Genomic DNA, 22308 nt, shown 5'->3' on the forward strand with positions numbered 1-22308 from the left:
ACAGTTTCAAGTCATTATGTCTTTGAAAGGGCTTAGTTAAAGTCCACTTTGCAATGTCAGTCTACTAAGCTTTGCTTTTGTAGTTGGTGTTACAGTAGTTGGTGCTCAGCTGTAAAGCACTGATTAAATAAGTAGAGTAATGACATTTGACTGGCAAATGATAATGTGTCACATATTATTCAGCCAGCAGCTAGCTCTCTGCAACTCCCACATGATTGCCCACTGAAGTTAAGCAGGGCTGTGCCTGGTCAGGACCTGGATGGGAGACCACATGGGAAAGCTAAGTTGCTTCCTTTGAGAGTCATCTTTTGGATGAGATGATAAACCGTGGTCCCGACTCTCTGTGGTTGTGAAAAAAGAGTAGGGTTTTCTACACTCCTCTGTCCATCATGGCCTCCTAACCATGCCTATGTTATAATTGATTTCATCACTCTGTCAGATGGATTCTGCACACTGGTAGTGGATGAGGACATTCCCCCCAATTTGTAAAGCGCTTTGAGTGTCTAGGAAAGCACTAAATAAATGTAAGGAATTATTATTGATTGTTATTACAACATATAATACGTCCCTCAATCACATTCTCATCTTGTTTTTATTATTCATGGAAAATATTAGTATATTTTTATTATATTTCTCAACATCATCACTTCATCTTTATTTAGTTTTCATCTAGTTTATGTTGGTAGAAACTTGTTTGTCATGAAAATTATGACAAAATATTTTTGTCAACGAAATTAACATTGTTTTGGCCAATAAACTTGCATGAAAATTCTAAAAACACATATAAATCATTTTTGTTCTATGCCTTTATTTACATTTTATTATTGTTATTTTTTATTATTCAATTTAATGCTAGTTGTAATATGTTTCCAAGCACCATATTATAACATGGATTGATACACAGAAAGAATGTGCAACACAAATGCAATTACTAACAGCTCTGCTCTTACACATTTAAATACAGTGCATATACTGTTACATAAACTAATGTATGACAACATGCCCAGGTCATTTTCACCCCGAAAACAGTATAATAAAAAAAAAAAAGATTTTATGCTTCTTAAAGTAAAAATGAAGAGATTTTGCTGCCAAAATCAGTGGACACAACAGAATATAAGAAAATAAAAGTAGAAGAATACAAAAAATTAAAGAAAACAAATAGAGTGCTCAGCATAACAGAGTACATGCCATTTTCATCCATTTCTCAGTGAATATTGGCAATGTATTCTGGTGCACAAATTTATTAAACAGATATATTTATTAAAATAATATTTTAGTCACCAAACATATTTAGAAATTGAAAGATAATACAATTAAATTCATGCTAAATATCATTAAAAAATTACAAACTAAAAAATTTCAACTAAATCATTACTAAATCAAAATGTTTTTGCTCCTCTTGATTTTTTCCTCTTTTTAAAATTTGTGTTTAATAATTTTTTGTAACATAAATTTGGGTGCACTGGTTCTTGGATGGTGTAGGCTTCTTTGTTAGATAAGCTTCAGACTTGGCTTCAGTACTGCCTAATCTAATGTATATGCACAAATATAATATTCAATAGCTTCCTATTAAAAATATGAATTTAAAAGATAGATTTGTGAGGGGTGTACTTATATATGCTGAGCACTGTATACTGTGAAATGTGACCAGGACATGTTTTATTAAATGTGCGATTTGCAGAAATCACCCAAACCCCATTGACCCAACCACCCATTCAAAAAATAGCTCTAAAAATCTTTGACAAAATATATACATGTAATATAAAAAAGTACATACGTCATTGAACACAGAATGTTCACAAGTTCATAAAACATTTTAGTGTGAAATTTTGGCAATACGTCTGATTTGGTGTCTAGCTCTTGAGACTTCCACTTTCAATGAAATCCAATGCGAACGAGTGGAAGTTAAAGATCTCTGTTAATGCCCTGTTCTCCATTCTCCTCCGATGTCCTCATTACGAAACGCTTGTGTTCTGTGAAAGGAACTTGTTCTCAATGTTATCTGCGCAGCTAACCAGACACATGTCTTTCAGTGTGCTCATGAGCATCTGGATTTGGTCATACGGCACAACATTGTTCCCTCCTCCACTGCCACCATCACTCCAAACTTTCAGCATCTGATACTGGGCGTCCTTGCAGTTCCGGTGGTCATGTTCTGCCCGGTCAATGTTCTGCTCAGAAACTCCAAGCCGACGTACAAGCTCTTTAAATCGTCCGATAGGGACCTCGTCCAGCACAAAATAGAAGAACTCGTGAACTGCAAATAGCAGAAGAGACACGAATCATTAAGCACCATTACTCAAGCCTCCAGGGGTTTGTGTTGAAACAAATAAAAAAGACATACTTTTGATCTCTCTTGGGATGCAGTCTGGGAGATTCCCTAGAGGTTTGGATTCACATGGCTGATTTGTGAATGATACGCTCTTATTTTTTGAGTCCTGCACTACAGTGATGATGAATGCCTGTGAGGAACAGCAAAACCATAAATGAACACTGGTCAGTTAGAGCATAGGATGTATCTCAATGTATGATATTGAGATAGATGGCATACTTGAAGGTACTGGGAAAATCTTATGGATTAATAATTATTAAAACATAATTATTAAGAATATTTCTCTGAAACGAAATCGTTGTGTTTCAGCAAGCAAAATATTAAGCTTGACTAAAAAATGAATAAGAACAAAAAGATAAGTATTTCATATTGAATATACAGTTGAAGTCAGAATTATTAGCCCCCTTTTGATTTTTTTCTCTTTATATATTCCCCAAATGATTTTTAAAAGAGCAAGGAAATTTTTACAGTATGACCGATAATATTTTTTCTTCTGGAGTCTTATTTTTTATTTCGGCTAGAATAAAAGCAGTTTTAAATTTTTTAAAACTTATTTTTGAGACAAAATTATTAGCCCCTTTAAGCTAATACTTTTTTCGATAATCTTCAGAACAAACCATCGTTATACAATAACTTCCCTAATAGCCCTAACCTGCCTAGTTCACCTTATTAACCTTGTGAAGCCTTTAAATGTCACTTTAAGCTGTATAGAAGTGTCTTGAAAAATATCAAGTAAAATATTATTTACTGTCATCATGACATAGAGAAAATAAATCAGTTAATAGAAATAAGTTTTTAAAACTATTATGCTTAGAAATGTGCTAAAACAATCTTTCCTCTGTTAAACAGAAATTGGGGAAAAAATAAACAGGGGCACTAATATTTCAGGGGGGCTAATGATTCTGACTTCAACTATATATATATAGTTGAATATATATATACACACACACACACAGTTGAAGTGAGAATTATTAGCCCCCCTGTTTATTTTTTTCTTCAATTTCTATTTAACGGAGATATTTTTTCAACACATTTCTAAACATAATAGTTTTAATAACTCATCTCTAATAACTGATTCATTTTATCTTTGCCATGATGACAGTAGGTAATATTGACTAGATATTTTAAATGACACTTCTATACAGCTTAAATTAACATTTAAAAGCTTAACTAGGTTAATTAAGTTAACTAAGCAGGGGTGCATTTCCGAAAACCATTGTTAGCCAACTAAGGCTGCAAGTTGTGTCATTACAAACATAATTCGTTGATTTGTTGTTTCCCAAATCCATTGTTCCAACAAACATTCGCAAACTGCGTCACAAACTTCCATGCTTAAAATTACACCTCTAGCGCTGTAGTTAGAAATATAGTTCATCATGGCTGTGTTCTATTCCCAGTTATCCCCCCAATGCCCTATACATTCAGAACATTCTAACATTTAAACTTGGAATGGGGCTAAAATTTTGACCTTAAAATGTTTTTTAAAAAATTAAAACTGCTTTTATTCTAGCCAAAATAAAATAAGTCAGACTTTCTCGAGAACAAAAAAATATTATCAGACATACTGTGGAAATTTCCTTGCTTTGTTAAACATAATTTGGGAAATATTTAAAAAAAGAAAAAAAGTTCAAAGGGGGGCTAATAATACTGACTTCAACTGTATATTTATATATTAGGGCTGCACGATATTACATATCAATAAATTGCGGAGGTTTTTTTCTGCAACATATATTGCGATATGAATACAATTTCACTTGATGAGTTTAATAACCATTTGGAGGAATTGGGATTCAAAAATCGGTTGGGATGATGATGAATACATATGCATAAAATACAAGAAACAATCTATAAGGGTAGATAAAATCAATAAAAGATAACAATTAAAAAAGTTACAAATAGTAACTCAGGTCTCCAAAAACACTTGCAAAAGGATAAATTATAATCCAGACTCAACATTGTGTATACTTGCGATGTGACTATTGCAAATGATCACATTCTTATATCGATGCTGAAGCGATATTGATATTTTTCAGTCCCAATGTATACACAGGTGAAGTCAGAATTATAAGCCTTCCTGAATTATCACCCCCCTGTATATTTCTGTTTAATAAAAATATTTTTCAACACATTTATAAACATAACAGTTTAAATAACTAATTTTTAATAACTGATTTTTTTTTTTTGCCATAATGACAGAACATAATATTTGACTACATATTTTTCAAGATGCTAGTGTTCAGCTTAAAGTGACATCTAAAGGCTTAACTAGGCTAAGTAGGTTACCTAAGCAAGTTAGAGTAATTAGGCAAGCCATTGTATAAAAATTGTTTGTTCTGTAGACTATCAAAAAATGATATTGTTTGAGACAAGGGCTAATAATACTGACCTTACATTTTTTTGAAAAAAAAAAAAACTAAAACTGCTTATATTATAGCCAAAATAAAACAAATAAGACTTTCTCCAGAAGAAAAGAATATTATAGGAAATACTGTGAAAAATTCCTTGCTCTGTTAAACATCATTTAGGAAATATTTAGAAAAGAACAAACAAAATCACTGGATGGCAAATAATTCTGTGTAGATCAGTGGTATCCAAACTCGGTCCTGGAGGGCCAGTGTCATAGTGAGTTTAGATCCAACCCTAATCAAACACACATGAACCAGCTAATCAAGCTCTTAGTAGATATACTAGAAACTTCCTGCAGGTGTTTTGAAGCAAGTTGGAGCTAAACTCAGCAGGACACCGGCCCTCCACGACCAAGTTTGGACATGCCTGGTGTAGATAATACAGTTTTGGTGATAATTACGAAAACAATTTGAGAATTACGATGGCAGTTTTTATACATGCAGAATAGTTTAGCTCTTATGATATTATAATTGTCTTTTCTTTTTTTTTTTAAATTAGGGGTCCTTGGATTTGCTAATAACGCAATAGCATATAAATTAGTATTTATCATTAAAGTGAATCATCTTCTGTGAAAACATCATTACAGCAATTATGCGTTTAGCATCAGATGTGAATCATTCACACTAAGAAGAAAATGCGAGTTCTTTGTCAGCATTTGTCAAATGGTAAGCCTTTTACCTCTTCTTCTGTAGCAGGTGACGATGACTGAGATGACGAAGCTTGTGCCCTCTTCCGCCAATGTCTGATGCCTTCGTATGCCATAAAAATGGCTAACGATAGAACCATGATACTTGCACAAACAGGAACTACTATTTTAGGTACCGTGTCTGAAACATTAACACGAAGAGTTTAAGCAACATTAAATAGACCTCAGCATTATCTCTTGCCTGAAGACACATGTTGTTTTTAACCCAAAGAGAGACTTGCTTAGTCATGGCAAGGCAAATTCAACAGAATATAAACGCTAGAGGGACTTTCCAAATGACTCATGTTTTTGATTTTAGTAATAGTTCAATTCGACAAAACTTGAGAAGAAAAGGAGTCATCTGTCTGGCATCCAAAACAAGAAAAAAAGAAAACTGACATCTACAACTGACTGCTTTTTGGTTCACCTGTGATAGACCCAAATGTGGGATAGATCTCATGCTAATGGATGTTGTTGGGTACACAGTACTCACCTTCAGGACTATTTGACTTAGTAGATGTAAAAAAGACTGGGGGAATGCTGGTTTTGCATAGGTGATCACATCCTGGCTGACATCTATAGGGAATTAAAAACACATTATTAAATATGTTCATTATTTTGTTCACCATGTCCAGTAGTGAATAAAGTACACAAACCAAGTATTTGAAAATTTAAGTAAAATAACAAAATTATTTGCCTTCACAGGTACTTAAGCATAAAAGGAAAAGTACTGTGCTCAACATAACTGAGTAAAACCCATTTTGAAAATGAATATTTCTTATCCATTTCTCAGTGAACATTTGATGCATTTAAGCAAAACAAATTTATTAAACAGATATATTTATTTTTAAAAAATATTCTAGTCAGCAAACATATTTGGAAATTGAAAGATAATACAATTAAATGCAAGCAAAATACTGCAAAAAAAGATTCAAAACCCCAACTAAGTTTGTTGTTTTTTTTTTGCTTCTCTTGTTTTTCCTCTTTTTAAAATTTGCATTTAACTTTTTTTCTATAACATAAATTTGGGTATACTAGTTTTTGGAGCCTTATCATAAGTTATTTTGTTAGATAAGCTTCAGATTTGGCTTCAGTACTGACTAATCTAATGTTTATGCACAAATATAGTATTTTGTAGCTTCCTATTAAAAACATGAATTTAAAAGATAGATTTGTGAGGTGTGTGCTTATATATGCTGAGCACTGTATATGTGATTTAAAGCAATAATATGCCATTATTATTTAGTCACAAGACAAGCGTTACTCTTAGCACAATTATAGATAATTAACAGAATTATGTTAATTAGTCAGATATCTATGTCTATTAAATTTATCATAAGCCCAAAACCTAAATCGAAATATTTTTTTTTAGAACCAAATGAAATAGCACAATTTCAGAGCAGGCCATTTCAATTTAAGGTCTAAGCTGTAACAGTTGCAAGTTTACGTTTAATAAAAACTTGATTTAAACACAGTTTCTCGTGAGTTTGTTTTTACTAAATTGTATTTGACTTTCTCTCTGCATGAACACACACACACACAAACACACACTCATTTGAAAAGTAACTGGTCCACTGGTAGACGCGGGCGATAATCATGTGGATTGAGTGCCGACACATAATTTTACATATTACTTATGATATAAATAAACAATGTATATGTAATTTTTGGTCTACAATGAAAACGCTATATTCTATGTTTTATTTAATTTACAGTTAGAATTATTAAATTAAATTATTAAATTAAATTAAAAATTGTATTAAATATTTAATTAAATTACTTTTAAATTAAACCAAATATATTTTAGTCAACTAAATATAGAGTAGATTTAGTCGACTAAAATCTTATAAAATTTAGTCGACTAAAGACTAAAATATGACGAAAACTAATATGGAATTTTTAGATTTTATTCGATCTAAATCATAATTTGCTTTCAAAACTAACACGGTATGAATAAAAACTGACCGTATCAGATTTACTGTAACAGTAACTGCATTTTGTATTAGAAGAGACACAGCAGCAAATGTGCACAAGTCTCTTTTCAGTCATCACCACTAAAAATGTCATACAAATTTAGTAAGCCTGCTATTGCCAGTAGATTGCAATTTGTACATTAGATTGCAGTTTGTACATTAATTAATGCACTGCTTCATAAAAAAAATAGTTTTTATTAACTCATAGATAAAAAAGAAGGACACAATTTTACAAAATGGAGCTGTGTAAAAGATATTCGACTTTGAAATGTAGTTAAGTTAAAGTAAAGATTATAATAATATATTTAGATCTATTAATTTAAATTTTAAAATGACTTATGAAAGGTGTTGGCTTTCATGTGGATGCACAGCAATGACTCTATCCTGTACATCACATATTTAAGAAATTCATAGGAATAATTTAGTCAAGGGGTTCTTAATTTTGGTTCTGGAGGTCTGGTGCCCTGCAGATTTTAGCTCCAACCTTAATCAAACACACCTGGATTAGCTAATCAAGCTGTAACTAGAAGCATCCTTGCATGTATGTTGAGGCAAGTTGGAACCAAAATCAAACTGATTTAGTCAGTTCAAGCTAAATAACATTTGCAGATGTTCTAAAATATTAACAAATATCTTGGAACAGAAATACTGTAAACTTTATCTACATGGACATATGGACAAACTATAAGTTCATGGACATATATATTATTGTTAACAAATGCTAAAATGATAACTAAATGGAAAGTCAATAAAATTAAATAAGAAAAAGAATCAAATAAAATATGTTTTGTCTCCAAAACAGAGTTATGCTACTGAAAAAAGTGTTGCATGCAGAACTGTTGCAAACAATTTATTTGTGTTGAGTTTAAACAAACAAATTAAGTTGAGTAATGTTCAACTTAATTTCTTTGTTTAAATTCAGCCCAAATAAATTGTTTACAACCACTTAACGTAAAAAAATTGAGTAAATCTAAGGAATCATCTTTGAATAATTTTTTTCAGTGACATCATAACAATTCTAAAGTACTGCATTGTGACTTACTTATCGCACAGCTTACAGGAGTTTTTATTAACAGGGTAATGATTTTCCTGGCATTTGCACTGTCTATTCTCTTCCTTAGTGCCTGTCAAAAAGACAAACATAACCAAAGGTAAACAATAAAGCAAATTCAAGATTAGTATAAAACAGTTCATATAACTCGAGGGAAGCATGAGGAACTTACAGTTCTGAATTTCAATTTGCCCATCTCCACACTTTTTACAGCGAGAGCATTCCCATCCTAAATCACCTAGCTTCTTCTTGTAATAATCAGTATCACATTCACACACCCTGTTGGAGTAGGGTGTGCAGGGTGAAGACTCCCTGGAATGGGCTGGATGTAAATGACAGATGCACAATATATGAGAACATGGTAAATGCCAAACAAAATTTGCTGTGATTTTTTACACCAACCCTCCACATGTTAAAGAATAATTACAGCTCAAAAGGCTATATGCACAGCTAGTTTTTTCAGCCAATGATGAACTTCCGGTGAAAGCTTATTGCGACTATTTTAATTTTCATAAGTTTCCTTTTAAAGCGCCAATGTTTTAATGTGATCCAAATATAATCAGTTAAATAGACTTAAGCAGTTATTTAGTTGTTCAAGTGTAAAAAGAGATGAAAGACAGTTTAAATGTAGGTGCCATCATTAGCAGCAGGCTAGCACAGAAATTCCATTGAATACTAAGGTAAAATTAATTTCCATATTTTAAAAACATTTTTAAAAAATCAGATCTTAAACGCGGCCATTATGTATGGAATGACAATGCCATGGGGCTTGCTGACTGAAATTAAAAGTTAGTGTTATTAAAAGATTGTCTTTATGACAATCAATATAATTAATCAATAAATCCATATTTCTATATCTGTTTTTCCCCAGTTAAATGACAATCCAGTGCTATTTTGGACAAACATTTAATATTTAAAAGAAAATATTTTTATGGTTGGGTTATCTGTCTCCTAAATAATAAGAAATAAAAAAAGTCTTTACGTTTTGTGCATTGCTGGCATCTGAAGCAGTTTGGGCTATAGTTTGCTTGTTCCAGGTAGGTTCCTTCATCACATTTCTCACATTTTGACCTCATGTTTTCTGCACTGCATTCCTGTTTTAACTTATACCCTAAAAATGAATTGTAGAAAGGAAGAGAAAGAGGCAGAAAGCTGAACAAAACATTTCTTTGGAAAACGCACACTGTTCTTTCTGGATAAGGGATAAATGTCAACAGTGTTTTGGCTTTTATTAAACATTCTAACCAAAAATTCAGTCTCATTCATTCATTTTCCTTCAGCTAAGTCTCTGATTATCAGTGATCGCCACAGCGGAATGAACCACCAAACTAGCATATATTTTACGCAATGGATGCCCATGCAGCTGCAACCCAGTACTGGGAAATTCATACGCACTCATTCAAACATACACTTCGGCCATTATCGCATGTCTTTTGACTGTGGGGGGAAACCGGAGCATGCGGAGGAAACATGGGGAGAACATCTGAACTCAACACCAAAATGCCAACTGAAAGTTCAGTTTCATAAAGGACTGAATTAATTTTCTTTACCTTGATGGCATTTATCACAGCAGAATCCTTCCTTATTCCAGTATTCATTTTCAAGACAATTTCCCTTCATAGTCTTGTTTCCACCAAGTCCTGATATTGTATATAACTGGCTGGTTAGAACCTGTGGGGAACAGAAATTGAATTTGGCTAAAATTACAGGAAAAGTCACAGTGGCTATGCTTTGAATAGAATACAATTGGAATGTATGCTGTGCCCTGTCTGTACAATAGCTACTTTATCTCTATTTACTTGACAATATACAAACATTCTGAGAAGTCATTCCTTACATCATATATTAATGTAAAGTTTTGATCTACTTTAAAACTTTATATAAATTTTAAATGTCTAATGTTACCTTTGTTATATATTTTTTGTCTGTGTGGTAAAAGTTTTAGAGAATTATGTTATCAGCCAATCAAAACACCTCGTGATGTCAGTCAATGTTGAAGCCATACAAGAAGATTAAATACTCACGGAAGTATTTTAAGTAATAACTTGCATGGTGACAAGGGCTAAGTGCTTACCAGAAACAAACACGCAGTCAGTTGACATATCCTCATGACAGCTAGGTGGCGCAGTCCTGCTCCCTTCAAACTTTCCGTAAAGGGCGGTGGGTCGATTCATAAAATAGAGAGGGCATTATTAGGCTACAGTATGTGAATGACAATATAAGAATGACAATTCTAATCTCACTATTATCTATTCAAGAAACACCAACAGTTCTGCAACAGCAAACAGCATGATCTTTAATTTCCTTGTATCCTTTATCCAGGCGAGAATATCTAACCTGTTGCGAAATAGTAATGGTTCTAGCATTCGCAACTAAACCCCACATAAAATCTTAAATACAGTTTTGATTGTGCCAGTCGAGACCGTTTCACAAATTGTGCCAATCGCTTTAACATTTTCTCCCACTTCGTCCAGTACAGTATTACGCCCCCACAGTGACATTTGTGTTGGCAATCTTTTTCTCCGCGAAGATTTTATCAAGAGCTTGAACTTACCTCTACTCATGGCGATCCAGCATTTTCCTTGAGTTCTCTTGGAAAGTTGTTTTTTTATCATTACCGACTGAGCTGATACAATTATATAGAAATGCGTATTTTTTTAAAAACGTGAGACTGCTGTATCGCTGTCGTCCATTTCCTCAAAGAAGGGCAGTGTTTTACTGGAAATGTTAAGCGTCACGTAACGCTCTGCTCCTCCTTTTTACATGGAATTGGAGAATTCGAAAGCATTTCAGCTTTAAGAAAGGCACAGCATTCAAGCTGCGCAGTATTTATTTGAAAAGTATTTATACAGTATTTACAGTGAACACGTTCTTTAGGAAAGCGTTAAAGGCATTGTATTGTATTGCATTGTATTTGTTGAGCTTTGGGTAGAATATCCAAAACCTCTTTATCAATTATAGAAAACCTAATCATATAAATTAATGGATTGTTACAAACAAATGTAAAAAAAGTATAACAAATAATAGATTATTCACAGTTACAAACAGTTTCCCTTAAAATGAATACATTGTATATTATAAAACAATTAAGTATGTTTTTTTTTCTTTTGTAGGAGTTTCTTATTTGTAAAAAAAAAACGAAGAATGTTCTGTTTATTGTTCCAAATTGAGAAACATTGAGGATTGCATTACCAGAACAAAGACGTGAAGATGTGTACCCATAGTAGAAATCACTGTTTGGCTCATACAATACAGAATGACATTCCAACCACAATGGTTGTAATTTTTTACATCAAAGGTGGTAAATATTTGCCGTAAATAATGGCATAAAAACTGCTTGACTATTCTTTTTTTTTTTTCACTTTGTTTTCCTGTTGCAAGTTTCTTTATTTCTGCAGTAGTACAATAGCATGTACATACATCTGCACTCTTTAGAAATAGAACATTAATTCTCAAAATATTAGAGCTAACATTGTAGATAACGCATTTTTGCATGCTTATTTTTATTTTATGTAATTTACGATACGAGAGGTGTCACTATTGTGTCTTTTGTACTTATTAGGAAGTAATAATGCACTTTTTAGGGACAAATATGTACATTTGAAAGTATACCTCCTTAGGGACAGCTGCTGTACCTTTATTTCTGCAAAACACTGTAAACCCTGCTATTGTCATTACTAAAGATATTAAGTTACTATAACTTGACATTACTTAAAATAGCATCAAAACTAAAACTGATGTGTTTAACTTACACATTAGGCAACAAAAACTTTTTGTTAATATTTTTACATTTTCATTTCTTTAAACGATTCACCGTGTCTCTGTTTAAAATGATTGATTGCGCTTGAAATTCTGCCTTGATAACTGTGCTGACTGGTTGATATACTTTATGTTACAGTACACTCTCAGAAATAAAGGTATTGAGCTGTCACTGGGGTGGTACCTTTTCTAAAGGTAAAAATTTGTTCCTAAAAGGTCCATATTAGTACCTCAAGAATACATATTAGTTCAAGTACATAAAGTACAAAAGTGTTCCTCTTAAAATTTGTAGGTGGTAATATATACTTTTGAGGTGCCAATATGGACCCTTCAAGTACAAATGTGCACCTTTTTAAAAGGTACCACTCCAGTGACAGTTCGTGTACCTTTATTTCTGAGAGTGTATATGACAACAGGTGGTGATTCTTCTTGTGAGGCTGAATTTTGCTAAAGTGCAGCAGGACAGAGGCACTACCTGAACCCAACTGATGAAAGATGAAAGTTAAATTAGTAAATAGATATTTAACTTCTTATACATTTTTTTTATTGGTATATACAGGGGTGACACGGTAGTGCAGTGGGTAGCACTGTCACTTCACAACAAGATGGTTGCTGGTTCTAGTCTCGACTGGGTCAGTTGGCATTTCAGTGTTGAGTTTGCATGCTCTCCCCATGTTGGCATTGATTTCCTCCAGGTGCTCTGGTTTACCCCACAAGTCCAACGACATGTGCTGTTGGTGAATTGGAGAACCTAAATTGTCTGTAGTATATGTGTGTATGTCCTAGTCTTCCAGGTTGGGGGTTGAGCGTTGGGCCTTGTAACGTCCCACCTCGTAAAAATTAGATGTCATGAAACACCAACATGGTGCTGCTAAATATCAACTTCGATGGAAATGGCCCTGGGAATGAGTTTAGTCTATAAGCCATTTTATGTTATCTGTAATTAAACATTTAAGTTAATTCAATGAAGAATCACTCTCCTCAAATAATTTAATCTCAACTTATTAGGGTTTACAGTGTATAGTTCCAAACAGGCTGGTTGGCAATGTTGTTTGCAAATGTTTGTTCGGCACTATGGATTCAAGAAACACTGAGTTGTTGAACTGGGACGAACAGTTGGATAGAACTCACAAACATAGCTGACTTTTGATGCTTTTGAGAAACCCACGTGCAGATTTTAAGTGTTTAGCTTGATTCCATCCCGACTGAGGACATTAAAATTGTTTGATATTTTCAGTCTTTTTAGATTACATATTATGATGCACCAATAATTTTGTCCTGAATGCTCCAGTTAGTCAGATGTCTAAATCTTAAATAAATAAGCTGTCTGTCACACAAAGCATTCATATGACTTCAAATGAAGACAAACACTCATATAGAACATTTTATTAAATATATATGATTATAAATTGAATACTTGCTTGAGAGTATATTCTTATTTCTCACTGTGCATGCGTTTTATGTTACAAAGAAAGTATTTAAATAGAACAAAAGAAAAGCTGATGGAATATGAGTTAATAAAGCTCTGATTCTGTTGACTGCTAGCCTGCAGGTTACAGTTAAAGCAGTTTTGTTATAGGAAACAGAATGTAGATTCTCTTAGAGCTGCAGACTGGGCTGAAAAAACAACTTCCTCAATTCTCAAACCACATCCTCTCAGGTTCCCTTGTGACCTGCAATGTGACGATGGAGATCGCCAAAAATGCCCACAAACTATTATTGTGTAACTTGGTGCAAAGACTAATTAAAAATAAAAACAAAAAATCTACCATGCTGCTACAAAATATACACTGACATTGCAAATTAAAAATAAATAATTTTGTTTAATGTAAAAAGTTATGTTTAATTTGCAGTGTAGTCGGACACCACTTGAGCTATTTATTTCACTAGCTAAGAAAGGAGGAATTTATTTATTATTGTATTAATATGAGAAGGGGTCGACGCAGTGGCGCAGTAGGTAGTGCTGTCACCTCACAGCAAGAAGGTTGCTGGTTCGAACCTCAGCTCAGTTGGCATTTCTGTGTGAAGTTTGCATGTTCTCACTACACTCGCGTGGGTTTCCTCCGGGTGCTCTGGTTTCCCCCACAGTCCAAAGACATGCGGTACAGGTGAATTGGGTAGGCTAAATTGTCTGTATTGTATGAGTGTGTGGATGTTTCCCAGAGATGGGTTGCAGCAGGAAGGGCATCCGCTGTGTAAAAACATGCTGGATAAGTTGGCGGTTCATTCCGCTGTGGTGACCCTGGATTAATAAAGGGACAAAGTCTACAAGAAAATGAATGAATGAATAATATGAGATGCATCTTATTCATCTTATTGTAACCCATTAATAACATCTAATAATAATACATTTATTTATTTATTTATTTATTTATTTATTTTTATTTTATTTATAATGCGCTTTTCTAAAACCCAAAGCGCTACAACATACAGAGAAATCAAACATGCAATAAAATACAAGTATACATAAAAAAAGTTATAAAATATGAACACAGAATAATCAAGAATCTAAAAATGCAGTCTTAAAAAGATGAGCTTTTAGCATCTTCTCAAAACTAGCTAGTGTGGGAGCATTTCTTACAGAGTAAGGGAGAGCATTCCATAACCTAGGTGCAGCAACAGAAAAAGCTCTCTGCCCCATAGATTTTAGTCTACAGGGTGGTTGTTGAAGGCTAAGATTATCAGCAGGCTGCAGGGAGGCTGAAGGTGTATACTGAGAGACAATGTCACAGATATAGGAAGGAGCGGTACCATGTAGAGCTTTATATGCAAGTGTGAGTGTTTTAAAAATGACACGGAACTGAAATGGGAGCCAATGCAAGCTATAAAGTATCTCTACATGTACCTCTAGCAGATCTCATTAATACTTATTTATAGGTATAATGTAATAAAGTCTAAAATTACTATATGGTTGCACTCATATTTCTGTTCTCATAAACTACTAAATCAAGTTCTGCAGATAACAAATGATCAAACAACAATTTATTTGATACCAAAACAATTCTACACTTAAAAGCATTGAAAATAGCTTTGCTAAATCCTTTCAGTTGCTATTGTGCACAGCTGATGCAACCAATGACTGAATGGAAATATTTTTTTTTAATTAGTTTTACCAAAGACCTGGTGAATATTGTGTTTGTGAAAAGAGTTTTTACCTCTATGCATGACCACATAAATAGCCTAACTAAGACCTCACTAGTGCGTTTAACCACAGACACTTTTAACCACAGACACTTTGTATGTTAAACCCGAAGTATCTTACTGTTGCATTATCTTTACCAATAAGACCCATACTGCACAGTTACGGTTAATTAAACTGCTAACGACAAATACATGCTTATCTACATTGCCATATTTTGTGTAGTATAAGGTGAGTTCCATAAAAAATAAAAACAATAATAGTAAGGATAACATGGAAACATGGAAACAGATTTTAACAGGTTAACCTTTAAAGATTTACCTAAAAGCTACAAGGTTGTTAATTTGTGGCATTTTTTTTTCTATGATTTTGTCTAGTGATAGAATTTCTAGTGAAAACTATCATATCTATGATCTTACAGAGTAATTCCCCATACTGAATCACAAAAGAACACGTTAGGGCCTGCAGTCTCTTCTTTTTTAGACAACTACATTCATTAGACCAGTGGTTCTAAATCTTAATTGTGTCTTTTATAGAAAATGCCAGTAAAAATAAATTATTTATCAGCCTACATAAATTGACTAAACCCATACTAGCTGTATACACAAAAATGGACAATTGTCACCACTTGTGAACAGAATTGTTGTTTTGGCTACACTGTAGATTTGCACCTCAGCCTATCAGATGCTTTTGGATGTCCAGTGTTCACGATAGACGTAGTGTTCTCCAGCCTCTGTTGCCAAGACTGCAGCTCCGCACAGGAAATATGGCCGGAGGACAAATGCTTGTGTCCAACTGAACCTGGTTTTTCTCTAGTTTTTTTTCTCTTCACTTTTGTCAATTGGTGAAGTTTTTTCCTCGCCACTGTTGCCACAGGCTTGTTTGGTTGTGACTTCTGGAGCTCCACATCGATGGATTTGCGCTTCAGTGTTTGGACTTTCAGCAGTGAAATTTATACCACACTGAACTAAACTGAACTTAAACTCTGTAAACTGGACTGACGCATTTTCAATTTTTAAAAACTTTTATGTTAAGCATGTGCCTGAACCAGTGCATGGCAGTTGTTGATAATAACAAGTTATAAAATTGAAAATATGGATATTCAGGTCTTTTTTCAGGCAGGAAGTGCATATGGCAATAAAACATACACCAGAGCAATCTATGGTTCATTCTGTTGTGATGATCCTTGATAAACATAAGGAAACAAGCCAAAGGAGAGTGAGTGAGTTAGTGAGTGAGTCATATTTTTCACACAAAAACCCAGATTTTCTTTAGATTTTCTTCAGAAAACCTCCATTAACCCACTAAAGGCAGATGGATGTTCTTTTTGGAGCTTCAAAAACTTGGTTACTAATAAACCATTTGGATTATTGCAACACTTGTGAATGTTGAGACACTTAAGACCAGGGTGCAATATACAGGGGAGTTTGGGGGTGGGGTCTGACCCCCTTAATTAACGCTTCCCCCTTGAAGGACATCAAAACAAGATGTATGAGGGCGTCTGCCTTTTAATAGTTAAGACATAGTTTGCTCTGATCTGCATCTTATATAATATTACTAACTAAAATAATAGATAACTTTAGTATACATTTGATCACCACTAGAATGGTTCATGCCATTCTGAATACATTCATTCATTCATTCATTCATTCATTTTCTTTTCGGCTCAGTCCCTTTATCAATCCAGGTCGCCACAGCGGAATGAACCACCAACCCATCCAACAAGTTTTTACGCAGCAGATGCCCTTTCAGCTGCAACCCATCCCTCGGAAACATCCACACACTCATTCATACACTATGGACAATTTAGCCTACCTAATTTACCTGTCACGCATGTCTTTGGACTGTGGGGTAAACCAGAGCAACCGGAGGAAACAACCGCGAACGCAGGGAGAACATGTAAACTCCACACAGAAACGCCAACTGACCCAGCCGAGGCTCGAACCCGCGACCTTCTTGCTGTGAGACGACAGCACTACCTACTGCGCCACTGTTTAAAACTGGCTAATCTAGAGTACCAACAGAGAGTAGAGGTGTTCACAAAACATATCTCTTTATACAGGTTGTTTGTAAAACAAGATGCATAGGTTGTATTATGTTATACACTGGCTAACAAATTTGATTAGTAAATTATATGTAATTGAATTCAATATATAAATTTGGTTCAGTGAGGCATATTACCGAACAAAAAACTTAACACCTCGATCATCAATGTAAAATTCGCAACCTGTTTAAGACTTAAGCCGCAGTCACACTGCACTTTTCTTCCCATAGACTTCCACTCATATGCATGTGAATGCGACAGACAAACGCAAGGTCATGCCACAAATTTCTCAGTTCGCTACATTGGAAAGTTTAAGCTTGGTGAACTGAAAATAGCATCATGTGGCTGTGTAAGACTAATCGAAGATGAAAGCATGACATCTCTATACAGAAATTTAAAATGTGGACATATCACTCACTTTTTTAAATGTTTAATCATCTTGTTTAATGCCCCCTCTTTTCACAGCTCCATAGCTATTACAGAATTTCACATGCTCAAACTTAAGTGTGACCGCCGCATTGGGTCTTACTCTCTCACCTGCAGTTGGTTCAAAACTCAGCTGCTAGTCGTTTAACTGACACCAAAAAAAGAGACCAAGGTACATTGGTTCCCCTTCGGGGGGAACTCCAGCACTATAAGTGGATTTGATGTTCTAAATCCACGTATGGGAGGGTTCGGTTCAGAAGCCGCTCGTCTGAAAGAGTATTGAACGGATCAATGAAAGCAATGAATTGGCAGCGCATGCTTGCGCAGGTGTGTTGCATCGCCAATTAACTGAGCATATAAGCACACCTGGCGCCAGCAAACGCTATCCTTTTCGCTTCAGAGACTTTTCTGATCGAGTTCATGAGGGTTTCCTCCTGCTGATCTACAGCCACTTCGAGCGAACGAGTGTCTCCCGGTCCAGAGCAAGTCCACGCAGCGGCAGACGGTCGAGCTGGGTTTCTCCCTTGCCTGGCGTCCCTTTGGGTCCAAACCTCCAAGAGCGGTGTGTATTGCTGCAAAGCATCCTAAAAGAGCAACACAGTCGTGCAGCACGTCCTTTTCAGGATGGCGCTCCGACTGTGCGTTTCTGGTTGCGGGGGTTTCCTGGCTCCGGATGATGGGCACAATCACTGCATTACATGTTTGGGGGTCCAGCATGTTAATGTGGTGCTCGGGGGCGGTTTATGTCGTCACTGCGATGCCATGACCATCGAGCAGTTGAGATCGCGGTTAGCTTTCGTAAGAGAGCGAGCCACCCCAGTAGCCTCCTGCTCTGCAGCGGGCGCTCGGGCAAATCTGAGGGCTCCAGCGAGAGATAACCCGCCGCCTTAGGGCTCGCGGACCTCTCGCTCCTCCAAGCGCTCCATCCAAGCTTCGGGTACTGGGAGTGATCCGTCTAATCAGATGGTAGCTCTCACGCTCGCTGACACCGGAGATCAGATGTCCTCCACGGCATAGGAGGGTGGGCTTTCATTGTCCGACGATGATCTGGACCCGCTCGCCCCCTCTGGGCAAGCGAACGCCGTCAAAACGGATCCTGAAGCGGACATGTTGGCCGTGCTTTCTCGGGCTGCTTCGGCCGTCGGGTTGGAGATGGTTCATCCCCCAGCCCCGCGGCCGGACCGACTAGATGGGTGTTACGTAGAGGACCAAAAGGTGAAGCCTTCGAAGCCTCTCGTCCCCTTCTTCCCGGAAGTGCACAGTAGGCTCACGCAGTCCTGAAGGGCACCTTTCTCTGCCCGCACTGTGTCCGCCTCCGCCCTCACCACCCTGGATGGTGGAGCTGCCAGGGGGTATGAGGCGATCCCGCAGGTGGAGCGCGCCATTGCGGTCAATCTTTGTCCGCGTGACGCCCCCACTTTGCGCGGTCCGCCCTGTCTCCCGTCCAAAGCCTGTAGGTTATCTGCCTCCCTCGGAGCTAGAGCTTACAAGGCTGCGGGCCAGGCAGCTTCCGCCTTGCACGCGATGGCCACCTACCAGCGCTACCAAGCGTAGGCGCTGGCCGATCTGCACGAGGGTGTGTCTAACCCAGGCTTGTTACACGAGCTGTGCACGGCGACCGACTATGCTCTCCGGACCACTAAGTCCGCTGCGTGCGCACTGGGGAAGACGATGTCCACACTTGTGGTCCAGGAACGCCACCTCTGGCTAAACCTGGCAGATATGCGCGACGTTGACAAAGTTCGCTTTCTTGACTCGCCCATATCACAGGCTGGCCTGTTTGGCGACACCGTCGGTGAATTCACCCAGGAGTTCAAGGCGGTGAAGGAGCAGTCGGATGCGATGGGCAATGTCATCTATTGGCGGGGCCGTAAGCCCGCTCCATCCCCTGCCGAGCCATCCACCTCCGCTGCTCCTCACCTCTCCTCGCCCAGGACGCTGCTAAGTCCGGTAAACGGACTGCGAAGCGTCCCTGAGACAGGCCATCCGGAGAAGAGGAGACTTGCTCTTTCCCCGCCCTCTATGGGCGGGGCCCATATTCCAACGGTACTTTTCAGTGCCACCAAAGTTTCGAACAAAGAGCACTTTTCCCCTTCCCCGGATGTGACAGCTCAAGCTCTGCCAGTCAGGGACGTGCTGCCTCTCAGCTCGCAGGGTCTGTATGCTCCGCCAGCGGCTCTCGGGCGCTGGGGGGACGGTCTCCCTTCTCCCAGCCCCCAAGCCCCCTCTCCGGAGTCAGGGTGCGGAGCCAGAGCGAATCGCTCTCCTCCAGCTCTTCTGTGGGACCCTCGCGCTCCCCGGATCAGCACACCCGCTCCGCGCTGACCCTCCGCGTTAGCGAGGGCTCTGCCTGCCTGGTTAGCGCGGGCCAGTCCCTCGCGGTGGCTCATACGCACGATCAGACTCGGCTAGGAACTACAGTTCTCGAAACAGCCTCCAAAGTTCACGGGCGTGTATTTCACCAGGGTCAATCCCCTGTCCGCCCCTGTCTTGCGAGAGGAGATTGCTGCCCTCCTGGCGAAGGGTGCAATCGAGCCGGTACCTCCAGCCGAGATGGAGAGCAGTTTTTACAGCCCGTACTTCATCGTACCCAAAAAGAGCGGTGGGTCACGGCCAATCCTAGATCTGCGCGTTTTGAATCACTGCCTTCACATGCTGTCGTTCAGAATGCTTACGCAGAAGCGCATCCTCCGATGCGTCCATCCTCAGGATTGGTTTGCAGCCATAGACCTGAAGGACGCGTATTTTCATGTCTCCATTCTTCCACGCCATCGTCAGTTTCTGCGGTTTGCGTTCGAAGGTCGAGCATGGCAGTCCAAGGTCCTCCCCTTCGGATTCTCTCTGTCTCCGCGGGTCTTCACCAAACTCGCGAGTTTTCGCGGGTCTTCACCAAACCAAACTCGCGGAGGGTGCCCTAGCACCCTTGCGGCTAGCGGGCATCCGCGTACTCAATTATCTTGATGATTGGCTGATTTTAGCCCACTCTCTGGAGCAATTGACTGCGCACAGAGACGAGGTGCTCTGGCATCTCCACCTATTGGGGTTGCAGGTCAACAGCACAGGCTGGGGAGCTGTGTGTCGCGGGCATGCAGCTGCGGGCCTGTGGGTAAGTGCCCAGCTGCATTGGCATATCAATCGCCTAGAGCTGTTGGCAGTGTTCCTTGCTCTCCGCCATTTTTCTCCGGCGCTGGAGCAGCAACACGTGCTGGTCAGGACGGACAGTAGGGCGGCGGCAGCATATATCAACCGCATGGGGGGTATGCGCTCTCGCCGCATGTCTCAGCTCGCCCGCTGTCTGCTCCTCTGGAGTCACCCGCGACTTAAGTCGCTGCGCGCCATTCAAATCCCAGGTATGCTCAACCGTGCAGCCGATGTGCTCTCACGGCAGCAGATTCACTCTGGAGAATGGAGACTCCACCCCGAGTCTGTCCAGCTGATATTGGCGCGATTTGGGGAGGCCCAGATCGATCTGTTTGCTTCCCCCGAGAACACTCATTGCCAGTTGTTTTATTCCCTGACCGAGGGCTCTCTCAGCACGGATGCACTGGCCCACAGCTGGCCTCGGGGCATACGCAAGTATGCGTTTCCCCCAGTGAGCCTGATCGCGCAGTTAATGTGCAAGGTCAGGGAGGACGAGGAACAGGGTCTGTTAGTTGCGCCCCTCTGGCCCAACTGGACCTGGATATCATAGCTCTCCCTCCTCGCGACGGCCCTCCCATGGCAGATCCCTTTGAGAGAAGACCTACTTTCTCATGGACAAGGCACCATCTGGCACCCTCGCCCCGATCTCTGGAACCTCCACGTGTGGTCCATAGACGCGAGGAAGACTTAGGTAACCTGCCGCCCGCGGTGGTTGATACCATCACTCAGGCTAGAGCCCCCTCCACGAGGCACGTCTACGCCCTGAAGTGGAATCTATTCACTGAGAGAAGACCCCCGATCTTGCCAGATCAGTGTTGTGCTCTTTCCTTCAAGAGAAGCTGAAAAGCAGGCTGTCGCCCTCCACTCTCAAGGTTTATGTTGCCGCAATCTCCACTCACCATGACGCGGTGGCTGGCGACACCGTGGGAAAGCATAACCTCATCATCCGGTTCCTCAGAGGCGCTAGGCGAATTAATCCAACTCGCCCCCCTCTCACGCCCTTTTGGGATCTCGCCCTCGTTCTCACGAGCCTGCTATTTGATCCCTTCAAGCCAATCGATACAGTATCCTTAAGATTTCTGTCCCTGAAGACAGCTCTGCTGGTCGCGTTGGCCTCCATTAAGAGGGTCGGGGACCTGGAGGCATTTTCGGTCAGTGACTCGTGCCTGGAATTCGGGCCGGATTTTTCTCACGTTATCCTGAGACCCCGCCCGGGTTATGTGCCCAAAGTTCCTACTACTCCCTTTAGAGATCAGGTAGTAACCCTGCAAGCGCTGCCCCCGGAGGAGGCAGACCCAGCCCTTTCCTTACTTTGTCCAGTTCGCGCCCTGCGCATTTATTTGGACCGTACT

General features: G+C 38.7%; 2 protein-coding genes across 3 annotated transcripts in view; one reads left to right on the forward strand and one right to left on the reverse strand.

Annotated features, from left to right (window-relative positions):
- Positions 1–788: 788 nt before the first annotated feature.
- On the reverse strand, positions 789–11167 carry tnfrsf1a (tumor necrosis factor receptor superfamily, member 1a). 2 transcript variants are annotated; one of them, XM_087285543.1, is made up of 10 exons: positions 11002–11167; positions 10522–10615; positions 9998–10118; positions 9430–9558; positions 8620–8769; positions 8439–8520; positions 5917–5999; positions 5417–5565; positions 2345–2462; positions 789–2257 (listed from the first exon to the last, which is right to left on the reverse strand). In XM_087285543.1, exons 2-10 carry the CDS (start codon positions 10555–10557, stop codon positions 1956–1958), a joined length of 1170 nt encoding a protein of 389 aa, XP_087141669.1. In that variant the 5' UTR covers positions 10558–10615; positions 11002–11167; the 3' UTR covers positions 789–1955.
- Positions 10583–22308, forward strand: part of LOC141378197 (uncharacterized) — a 30214-nt gene continuing 18488 nt past the window's right edge. Inside the window, exon 1 of the mRNA XM_087286834.1 lies at positions 10583–10754. The gene's annotated coding sequence lies outside the window, so the exon portion shown is untranslated. The remainder of the gene's footprint in view (positions 10755–22308) is intronic.

This window comes from Danio rerio, chromosome 16, assembly GCF_052040795.2.
Source record: "Danio rerio strain M-AB ecotype USA chromosome 16, GRCz13ab, whole genome shotgun sequence".
Classification (NCBI taxonomy): Eukaryota; Metazoa; Chordata; class Actinopteri; order Cypriniformes; family Danionidae; genus Danio; species Danio rerio.

Bases quoted from the DNA above. Each gene is read 5' to 3' on its own strand.
- tnfrsf1a (XM_087285543.1), bottom strand. From the start codon at position 10,557: ATGAGGATATGTCAACTGACTGCGTGTTTGTTTCTG. The intron at 10,119-10,521 runs GTAAGCACTTAG...TGTTCCCCACAG, and splicing joins TGACTGCGTGTTTGTTTCTG to GTTCTAACCAGCCAGTTATA. The intron at 2,258-2,344 runs GTATGTCTTTTT...TGCTATTTGCAG, and splicing joins CATCCCAAGAGAGATCAAAA to TTCACGAGTTCTTCTATTTT.